The sequence below is a fragment of the Mesitornis unicolor genome, unplaced genomic scaffold (genome assembly GCF_000695765.1).
Source record: "Mesitornis unicolor isolate BGI_N332 unplaced genomic scaffold, ASM69576v1 scaffold10439, whole genome shotgun sequence".
Lineage (NCBI taxonomy): Eukaryota > Metazoa > Chordata > Aves > Mesitornithiformes > Mesitornithidae > Mesitornis > Mesitornis unicolor.
In genome coordinates this window covers 9,111-19,774 of record NW_010208037.1, presented here as the reverse complement: position 1 = coordinate 19,774, position 10,664 = coordinate 9,111, and the positions used below count along the sequence as shown (strand labels likewise).

The following is a 10,664-nucleotide window of genomic DNA, read 5'->3' as shown; positions in this document are numbered from 1 at the left end:
GGAGCCTGAGAAATAGTTGACGTGAGGGGTGCCACGTAAGCTTGCTGTCTACGTGGGACAGCGTTTCCACTTCTCTCCTGTGAGGCCAGCACTGTTGTTTGCTGGTTCTGCAGGGAGAAGCAGAAAATAAGGTTAGCGGCTATCCTCAGGGAAAAGCGCAGTGGACTGGAGTGAGCAAGGAAGGGTCAGCCCCAGCCCCTTGGTCAGCTGCAGCACTGACATTTCTGCAGGTCCTCCCTTCCCAGCTCCATGAAACCCTCACATAAAATTTGAGAAGGGTTACAGCAGCTCCTCTGAGGCAAAGTAACTTTTCCTCTACACTGAGATCAAACATGGACATAACCACACTTCCCTCTGGTACAGTAACAAAGTCTTTGCCTCGAGAACTGCACCTCCACTCCCTGCAGGGTTTACCCTACCCTGCATGGCCACAGGACAGAATCAGCCTCAAAGAATTAATGTGGTAGCAGCTATTGATCCTCTTGCAACCAAGTCTTTCTCCCTGCCACACAGTGCAGCATTTCTAAAGCATCGTGTTTGAAGGTCAGCGGAAGCCCCACCGTGCTTACCTGGCTGAGATTGAGCGGCTGCACACCGTTTGCTACCACGCGGTGGGAGCGGTACCCGGTAGGCGTGATACAGCATCCTGACGACTGCCCACTCACAGAGGCCACTGGCTTGGCCTTACTGGTGCTGCTCAGGATGCCTGAAAGATTTCAAAAGCTTAGTCCATTCTTCCCTCTCACACACCACGCACTGTGATAACCGGCTTAGATAACTGAAGAACGCACAGGGACTATTCCTGTAACAGAGCCTTTTCTTCAATTACAGTTTAAAACCTGATTCACAGAATCACAGAATCGCTCGGTTGGAAAAGACCTCTGAGATCATCTTTTTTTTGTCTACCCGCTCTTTAAACACATCCAGGGATGGTGACTCCACCACCTCCCTGGGCAGCCTGTTCCAGCTTCTGACGACCCTCTCAGTAAAGAACTTCCTCCTTATCTCTAACCTGAACCTCCCTTGGCACAGCTTGGTGCCGTTTCCCCTTGTTCTGTCCCCCATCACCTGGGAGCAGAGACCAGCACCCACCTCTCTACACCCTCCCTTGAGGCAGTTGTAGGTGGGGATGAGGTCTCCCCTCAGCCTTCTCTTCTCCAGGCTAAACAAGCCCAGTTCCCTCAGCCACTCCTCATAAGGCTTGTAATTGGATTGTACAAGAAATCACTGGGAATTTTTACCCATCTTTCTAAATGCAGCCAAACGTACACGAAAGGTAAATCTATCAGCGAAGCAGACCAAGGCTTGCACTCTCAGAACAGCAGCTGTGAAACCCAATGCAGACAGTCCAAAACTGCGAGGACAAAGCTGCCAGGGTTAAGGCAGCCCCTGAGCCTTGGCAAAAACCCCTGTGCACCACAACCTCAGAGAGCAAGCCTACCTGAAGCCTGGGTAGCCACAATGCAGTCGTTGAGCTGTGTTTTCAGTGGCGGCACAATGATAGTCCGAGAGCTGGAGCTGTCAGCTGCTCCTCTGCTCGGCAGCTCCAGGGCACCGCCTGTACTCCTGAGAGAGGAAAGTGGGTCTGAGGTGTAGGGGCTGTTCAGGGACGAGTCGGAATCAGGGGAGTCGTTGACAGTAACGTAGCTGATGACATTGGATCTCTGCTTCATACCCAAGCTGCAGGGGGGGAGAAAAAACAGATGGGAAACATTCTAGCTTTTCCCATAAGATACAGGAGATCTCCCTCTGAGATCTCATACCCTCCCTCCTTATCAGATGAAATTCTGGTTAACCAGAGACACAAACAGCACAGCAGATACGATGCAAAATTTTCTGTCTTGCACGGTGCTTCTTAGCCTAGCCAGGGCTTTGCAAGTAGCATTCCCCGCTCTTCTTGATGCCTGGGCTGAGCTCAGGACAAATCACTACTGGTTGCCTAAAGGAGCTTCCTACCTGGCAGGTTTGTATTTGCTGTCCTCTTCGTCGTCGGTGTCACTGCGAATGGTGATGACACTGACGGGTGGGCTTGGAGTGTCAGGGATCACGATGGGCTGGTGCTGCTCCTGCACTGGGACAAGCACGTTGGAGGAGGAGGAGGTGGAGCGCAGAGGACTGCTCCCAATGAGCGAGTAGACCTGGGAGGGCACAGGCTCTAGTGTTGAGCTGGGCCTGAAGGGAAAGCAAAGCAGCATTCAGCTAGGTGTTGGGAGGCTGGGCCAAACCACCACCAGCATTAAGGACAGCCAGGCTCACATACGAGAAGAAACACCTTGAAATACAGAAAGAGAACCTCCATGCAGACACTCGTACAGGAGATTGTACAGGAGATCACCAGTGAGCGCAACCCAGAGGGGACCAATGCACTCAGTGATGCTCTGAACAGGACTGGTTCACCTGAACACTGCCAGGACCCTGCCACCCCTTGTTTGACAGACATCAATTCTGTCACTGGTATTGCCATGGCACCAGCACACCCTGAACACGGGAAACCCCCACTGACCAGTACAGTAGAGCACTGTCAACCACAGTCCTTGCATTCTCACTGAAATTAGTATCACTTCTTCGCAACCACAGTACAGAAACTCTTTCCAAGCCACCTTTAAAAGCGACTGTAGCACATTAAAAAGCCAGGCAGACAATGCCTCTGCGATCGGACCAGTTTTTCACACCACAAAGGCAACTTCCACAAACGCACCCACATTCTTCCTAGGGCTGGGAAAGGGCGCCTTACTTGGCTGCGCTTGCTGCTGGCTGCTTGTTCTTCTTCGCTGGCACATTGCTGCTTTGCTGCTGCCTCACAACATGAGCAACGCCGACGTTCAGCGGCTGCGCCGTAGCTAATGTCACGTGGTTGGTCAGTAGCGATGGCTGTTGCATGAGAGTGCTATACTGATTTCCATGGGAATGTGCATTCCTGGAGCAGAAAAAAAATAGAAAAAAGACCCAAATCCCATGACTACGCTGCAGGAACCGCAAGCCACTCCGAGCCCTTACGTGATTCTGAAGGGAAGGGAGAAATTGTGTGCCCTGCAGGCAGCGCTGCAATGGCACGCGTTGCCATACGGCACGGAGCTGGGCCCTGGGCCATCCCTACCTCCAGTCAGCCAACTGCTGGCTGCCGCTGATGGTCTCGGGGATCACAGCTGCCGGCTGGACAGAGTTGTGCAAGGCAACCCCCGGGAGCTGCTGCCAGGTGGAAGGGAGCAGAATCTGCTGGGTTCCCCCCGGCCAGGCCTGCTGCAAAACAACAAACAACACAGGTTCACCAGATTTCAGCTCCTACAGGCAGAGAGAGAGATCTGCTCCAAGCAACCAATGCACTCGTGTAGATTGTTCACTTGCAGAGATAACGGCACATCACTGCACTTCCTCAAAAGGTCTGGGGACAGTAAGAGGACAAGAAAACCCAAGGAACGAGCTTCCCCTGACACTGCTGACCTTGCGTGTCACAGATGTCCCCCTGGGAAAGGAGTGCTAATACCGTACTGCAGAGTGCAGCCACGTATGGCACTGCCAGATGCAGCAGCAGTGTTTGGGACCGTTTCTGCATGTAAGCCTACGCAGGCTGCTCTGCTGAAGGACGCCAAAATATGAAGCCAATTTGGGGCTCTTTTCCTGCCTCACAGGGCTCATGTTGAGAGAGCTGAGACAGTGCTGTTACTGTGGAGATTCACCCCACCTCAACAGAAGTGTTTAAGAAAAGCCACACTGAGAGAACTAGTTGGTTCCAGGGGAGATATGTGAAGATATTCTCAATTCATCAGTATTATTAATGTTTCTGTCCAAGCTGACAAAATGCAGAAACAAAACTGGCAGTACAGTATTTCTATGATTTTGAAAATACATGGCTTTCCTTCTTGCAGCTTAAACTGCAAAACCATAGACACCTGCTATTTCAAATAAGTTATTTCTGCAAGTAACAGATCCACTGATAAATACTGGTCCCAAACAAGAAGCCTTCAAAGCAAAGAACTGCTAAAACCTCTGCCAACATAAGCGGAATAACAATAATAATAATAATATTTTAAAAAAGAGAAACATGTTAAAAGTCACACCATGCGTCTTTCCAAAAGCCAACACCTGCACAAGACAAAGCAGAGAGTTTAATACAGCAAGATATAAATTCCCAATGAGAGGCAGAAATCGGGCCTTCCAAGCGACGAACTGTTTTGACAGAGGAAGGACAAAAATATGCAAAGCTTAGCAAATGGCTAATGCAAACTCAGGGGAAGCAGCAAGGGAGAAGTGTCGGAAGCACTAAAGGTGAGAAAATTCACGCCAAAGGCTCCCAGAATCCAAACAGAAATAGTGAAGTCCTCCAGAGAAACTCAGAACCCAGGCTCAAGGCCTGCGGTCAGCGGGCTCTGGTCTCCTCTGCTGTCCAGGGGACTTGAACGCCAAGTCCACTGCACACACAGGAGAACAGAATTTGCCTGTTGAATCAAAATACACTTTCGAAAGCATCACTAACACCTCACTTGTGCCCCAAGCTCTGCTACAGTCACCCCGTGCCGTTTTCAGAGCCTCTATTGCAGCCCTGCAGCCATCAGACCGCAGGGGGAGGAAGGGAGACGCATCCCTGGGTCTGTTTTGCTCAGAGCCGTGACCCAGGGGACCCCCTCTCCTGCCTTCCCACCTGCAGAGCAGGGAGCAGTTAACTCGGAGGGCTTGAATTTCAGCACAGGCATGACTTGAGCAAATTCCACTTCAGCAGAGGTCTCCCTCTTGGAAGAAAATGACACTCAAACTACCACTGTAAAGCCACAAGAAACAACATGGTTCACAGAATGGAATGTGCTTTGCAAGACACGTGAGGGGACCAGCACTTCAGTGCACTGCGATGTGGTCGTAAGCTTCACTGATCTGATTCTGGAGTTTTACAATGACTTCTTTGTGGCACTCGCAAAGCCGTTCTGATGCAGGTGCCAAATGAATAGAGAAGAGGACAATTTTGAAAACACATGCCTCTTAAAGGTGCATTTATTCCCTTCCCCCATCCTTTTTAAAAATTGTTCCAAATAGCCTAGAAGCTATCTATTGCCATTTTGGATACTAGGGCTCACCTTAAATTTCAACCAAGAAATACAAATAAGCTGAAAGTATCTGTGAAGAACAATATTTTATCTGGATGAAACAAGCTACCTGCAATTTGCTATGAATAACAAAAGGCCAGAAAATTATTGTCAATGTTCAACAAAGGTTAAGAGAAATCGACTGCTAAAGCAATACATTAAAGAATTTGCTGTCATTAGAGATTTTAGCCTGAAACATTTCTCCATGCAAAGCAGCTTTACACACGGGTTGAAAACAAAATACGTAGCTAACTTGCCAAGTAGTTCAAATTCTGGCCATCCAGGTACCTGTAGCAGAGTCAAGCTAAAGACTGATTCCTTCGTATTCAACAATCAAAAGGCAAAGATAGGATAGCAAGCGCAGAACGAGAACAATTACAACTCTTCCATCGCATAGCTTAGAAGAGCTTTATAACGCTAGGCCAGTAAAAAGTAATAGTGAATGGATCTGGATTCTTTACAGAGCCACACTAAACGTCAGAGTCAGACAGTGCTTCAGCAATGTTGGGGAGGAAAACAACAAGACATTAAGATGTAGCAAGAACACAGCCACAAGATGGCACATGCTTCCATGCCCTCTGCAAGTCTAAGTTAAAACAAAAACTCAGTTAGTGAACACAATCAAGGGAGGCAATTACCAGTACTGCAGCCGTCTGTTCGACTAGCGCCGGCCGGCCGGCTGCGCAGTTCAGAGTAAAGGGGACCGCATACTGCGGCGTGATGGTGGCTACTTGAGGATGAAGAGTTGCTACCATTAGTGGTGTACAGCTTCCCTGCAATGTAGATCAGGCAGTGAGTGAAACACAGGTACTGAGCAGGACAAGTGTGTTCAGCAGCAGGGCCGGGGAGGCTGCGCCTCTGGCTCTCTGTGGTGCTGGAGCGGGCTCCAGAGTCGCAATAGATGCAGCGAGACCAACACCCGGCCCCGCCGGGCATGCTCCTCTAAGCAATTACACGTCCCTGAGGGGAACACAGGGAACGGGGGATTTGGGAAAGGGATCTCTGTGATGACACAGTTAAAAAGTCAAAATGAGCTAGCGTTCAGCTGCTGATACTTTTCTGGGTCCCAGAGAGCAAGTTACGCTACGTACACCGCATTGACCATACGCAAACTGCTCCCCTCACAGGACACAGCGTTTACTGTCACAGCCCCAAATTCATGTACAGTACTCTTGGAAAAAGATAAGCTAAAGGATTTAACAGAAGGCACGGTAAGTTTTTTGTATCATGAAAGAGCAAAAAGTTATCTGTGATGAAACCATCAAGACACGCATTAGTCCATCAAACACCTCATTAGAGCTGGATTATTAGCGTACAGTTTGCACTCTCAGGAAAAGCAGGGTTTGGATTCAGGTGGGCCTCCCTCAAGTGTATTCTGCTTTTTGGATACTGTCACCTATATAATTATGCTGAACAAGCCAGCGATCACAGAACGCCACCAAAATTATTTGGACTGAACAATGTAAAATTACTCCCCTACAAGTAGGTCAGTGAGTACAAGACACTGCCTGAAGAGTACAACTAACGCAGTATGTGTTAGTGTCAGCAGAAACTGGAACTGTGCAAATAAATAAAAGTGCACTTAATCATAAAGGCAGTCACAATTTTACAGTGAACAGGACCTATGAATCACTGGGCGCCATGTATTAAAGCATCAGTTTTTGAAATAAAATCTGTTTTAATTTATGACACGTTACTAATGTTTAAAATATCCTTTTTTAGAATTATCTGTGAATTTTTCTATCACATACTGTTTAAACTGCAAACACCAGTATAGGTATGTCAGCACGGCACACCAATTCACACTGACAGTGCAACTGACTGAGAAGGATTCAGAAAGAATTTTGTTGATTTAAAGATGAAACTTTAACATGTTTCTAATCTGTGTTGTCAATTGTTTACTGGGGTCTTGCTTCTCACAGAACTGATTTCTTCTAACCTTCGCTGACACATTTTTGAAGTGTAGACAAAAACGTACACCACTGCCTGTAAGACAGAGCACACCTTTGTAAAAATACAGCATGTTCTTAGCAGCTGGAAACTACACATTTATTCTCATTATTAAATCAAACTCCTAAAGCCAGGGAGGCACATGACAAACTAGTTTAGACTTTAAATATTCCAGAAAAACAAACCAAAACAAAAGAAACCACTGCCTTAGAAGTGAACTGTGTTTAACCTTTCCGAGTGCTCTGAGAACCCCAGCACCAGAGGGGCAGTCAGTTCTCCCGGATGGTGGCAGGAATTGCAGTTAACTCTAGGGATTTCTTTTTTATTTCTCTTTTTTTACCTGTGTGAGAACTCCAGACTGGATCTGCAGTGGCTGCGCTGCAGGCGCTTGTGGTACAATTGGGACAGCATTCTCCATCCTCACTGGGAACCCAGAATGCTTGGTAGTTGCCTGAAGTCCAGCTGTGGAGGACAGGAATACATCACTGCTAAGCTGCTTTATTATTATTCTCTTTTAGTTTCTTTCCAAAATCAAATTTCTACCAGGTAAGGGTAGAAAACAGTCAGATTAGGATAAAGAACAGCTGCTTCCTCTGACAAAAGCAGACTAACGCAACACCAGCTGAAGCGAACCCTGCTGCAGCCCCAGAACACCAAAGAGCTGTGGTGGATGAGCAGCCCTCAAAACCTGGCTCTGCTGAAGTCCACAGTCTTGCTTTTGGGAACACAGACAAGAGACATCTGAGTCTGTGCTGCTTGGGCCTAAGTTCAAACCTTAGACTATCAGTTCTCACAGAAAACTCTCCACTCTAACACAGTCCAGACATCAGCACAACCAGAGAACCACCAGGATTAATGGAGCAATGCCTGTGCTAACCTCACTCATTTGCAATCCATGACAATTTATCACTAGCAAACTACACAGCTGCATCAGTGCTCGTGAACTGAGACTCAAGACCAGACATTCACTCCTGACACACAAAACACGGCACGGCACTTTCTCATTTTCAGATAGGTCTGGCTCCACTGCTCGCTGCTTTCTGTGGAATGCTGTTCTGTTCAGTTTGGGGGGAAAAACTGGTTGAGCGACCAGGTGAGGGCTGCAACCCAGGCAGGCGAGATACTGTCACCTGCTCAAGCATGACCTGGAAGAGAACAGAAGCGTCTACACACGTCTGACCCAATTCTGCACTTACGTCTGACGCAAGAGCACTGCGTGACACGCACAGAGTGGTCTTCTATATTTTCTCGACTTACTGCGAATGACAACTTCTCATTTCTACCAAACTGAAAGCACAGCACCACCCAGGGGGGTTTTCTGCTTACTTTGGAAAGCAGGGGGACAAACGATGAAGGTTTGCTGGAACGGGTCAGTCTGCGTGCAGATCTGGGTGGTTCCGGGCTGCAAGGAAACGCTCTGCTGTGCCACTCCTGCCACGGGTGCTGCAGACGACGGGTACAGAGCAGACTGGTAGTTGAGCAGTGAGACGCCCGAGTGGGCCGGGGAAAGAGTAGCAGCAGCAGTAGAATTGGAAGCCAACACACTGGCCTAGGGAAAAAAATTAAAATTCAGATTTATCACTTGTACTTGTTATAAAACAAACAACAGGAACCATCAGTACCACACAATGAAGCAAGCGTCAGGAAAAGGTTTCCAGGAAAAGACGTGAGACAACATAGGAGAAAAACCATGAATTGTCCCAATTTTATTTACATTGCTGAACTGACAGGCAAATATGATTAGGTTAAGGAAAGCGAATGCCTTGGCCTGAGTTTTGGAAAATTACATTTTAAGTCAAGACTACAAATTCTGGAGAGTCATTTAAATAACAGTGTTCTGCAGAACAGGATTTGGCCTGAATGCACAAAATGAGACGACTCCATTTCTTTGATTACTACAGAACAGCTAAAAGATGCTGTACCTGGTTGTGCACTGTGTTGAGCTGGTTGTTAAAGCTCATTGTCAGGTTTGTGCTTGTATTGGGAGCAACGTGGGTCGTGAACGGGCTCTTGATCTGATTCACTGTATCGTACATATTAACTCTTCGCTTGCAGATCTCCATATTCTGAAAGCAAGATTTCACACTGAAACAGAACGACAGAAGGAAAATATCAGACATGTAAAAATGGTACAACACAGACATCACAGACTCCCAATTTTATGCAAAAGCCTCTAGCTTTATTTGGGGGTTTTGTGTTTGTTTGTTGGGTTGTTTTTATAAACCAACAAAGAAGGCCCTAAAACAAGAAAAGGAAGCTCATGACCTTTCCATTCCTTATACATGCCACTACGTTCAGATCAGCCAGAAACTGCAGAAAACAGCACTGACAAAGAGCAAAGAAAGGTTATTCTGTTTTCCAGTAAGTCCTCCTGAAACAAACCAAGAAAGCTAAGGAAGCCTACTGATTGCTGTGTGGGAAATCCAGTAGATGTGTCATTGTAACAAACGGATGGTTCAAAGTCTTCAGTGGAGTAATTCTCTTATCAGCATCAATTGTCAACATTTTCTTCAACAAGTCGATATATTCCCTTCGGTCAGCCTTCTCTGCCAACATGTCAGTCCCTTCTAAGTCTGTAGACATATTCACCTTGAAAACAAAATGACAGTAATTCACATAAACATTACATTAATTGCTACCGAACGATTCAGTAATTTCACGTCATGCGGAAATATTTATCAAGCATTTGTGCTTCTCAGCCAGCTTAATTTTAGGTACTCAGTGGTAACACACCACCTTTCCCTTGCTCATCCAGTAAAAGGAAGTCCCGCTCACACATGGAAATCCCATCTCAACACAAAGTTGGTCTGTTCAACAGACACCAGCTGCCTGGCAGTGCCCTCCTCTTGTGTGGGGCTCTGAGGGGCACACCAGAATGGCAAGAATCTACAATCTCTGCACAGATGTGAAGTTATGTTTAACAGCTACAAATGCAACAGAAAATTGAGACCAATGTATTTAAAGCCTCACAATATTAAAAGCACTCGGATATTCCTTCATTTTACCTCTGAAAATAGAATGAAAAAACAGAACGATCTGTAGTTCCTGCCAACATTTCCAAAGTCAAGTAAGAGCCTTAATCCTATAAAGACATCTGGAGGTGTTCAGCTTCCCTACTGCTTGACGACTTCTAGTGACGACAGGCTAAGCACACTTGGTGCATCTACTGCATCAAGGCCTAAGAGAAACCAAGATTTTTCTAACAGCTTCATAATTAACACTTGGATAGTCTTTAATACAGTGATTTCCACTGCACGTTGGCCCCATGGCAAACCTACACCAGTGTTCTCAGCAGAGGAAGAGGACTGCTCCAGCACAGGAGCCTCGCGTTTAGCGACCTCAAAGATGTACAGAATTTAACATGACAACTATCTGTGCATTACGAGACCTCCACACACCTGCGCCATATCATCCAAACAGTTGAATATGTACTTCCGAGCTTCTTTGGATTTTATTCCTGTCTCCAACTCATGTTCTTCCGGGGTCTACAAAAGAAAGCATTTATTAATATAAACTGAGATATCACATACTGATAAAGAAAAAGCACGAAAAGAGCTGTGCCAGGCGATCTTTTCCCTGCTGTGAGACAAATGACAAGCCAGCAGGCCAAACCAAAACAGCCAAGGCTTCTCATTTCCT

The 10,664-nt window shown here is 46.8% G+C and overlaps 1 protein-coding gene across 1 annotated transcript in view; it reads right to left on the bottom strand.

Annotated features, from left to right (window-relative positions):
* The window catches only part of HIPK1 (homeodomain interacting protein kinase 1), a 19,847-nt gene that overhangs the window by 493 nt on the left and 8,690 nt on the right, over nucleotides 1-10,664 (bottom strand). Inside the window, 12 exon segments of the mRNA XM_010192346.1 lie at nucleotides 1-107; nucleotides 570-706; nucleotides 1,442-1,680; nucleotides 1,957-2,172; nucleotides 2,735-2,917; nucleotides 3,098-3,240; nucleotides 5,714-5,848; nucleotides 7,366-7,487; nucleotides 8,352-8,574; nucleotides 8,948-9,110; nucleotides 9,430-9,614; nucleotides 10,424-10,510. Coding sequence (XP_010190648.1) covers nucleotides 1-107; nucleotides 570-706; nucleotides 1,442-1,680; nucleotides 1,957-2,172; nucleotides 2,735-2,917; nucleotides 3,098-3,240; nucleotides 5,714-5,848; nucleotides 7,366-7,487; nucleotides 8,352-8,574; nucleotides 8,948-9,110; nucleotides 9,430-9,614; nucleotides 10,424-10,510 — 1,940 coding nt within the window.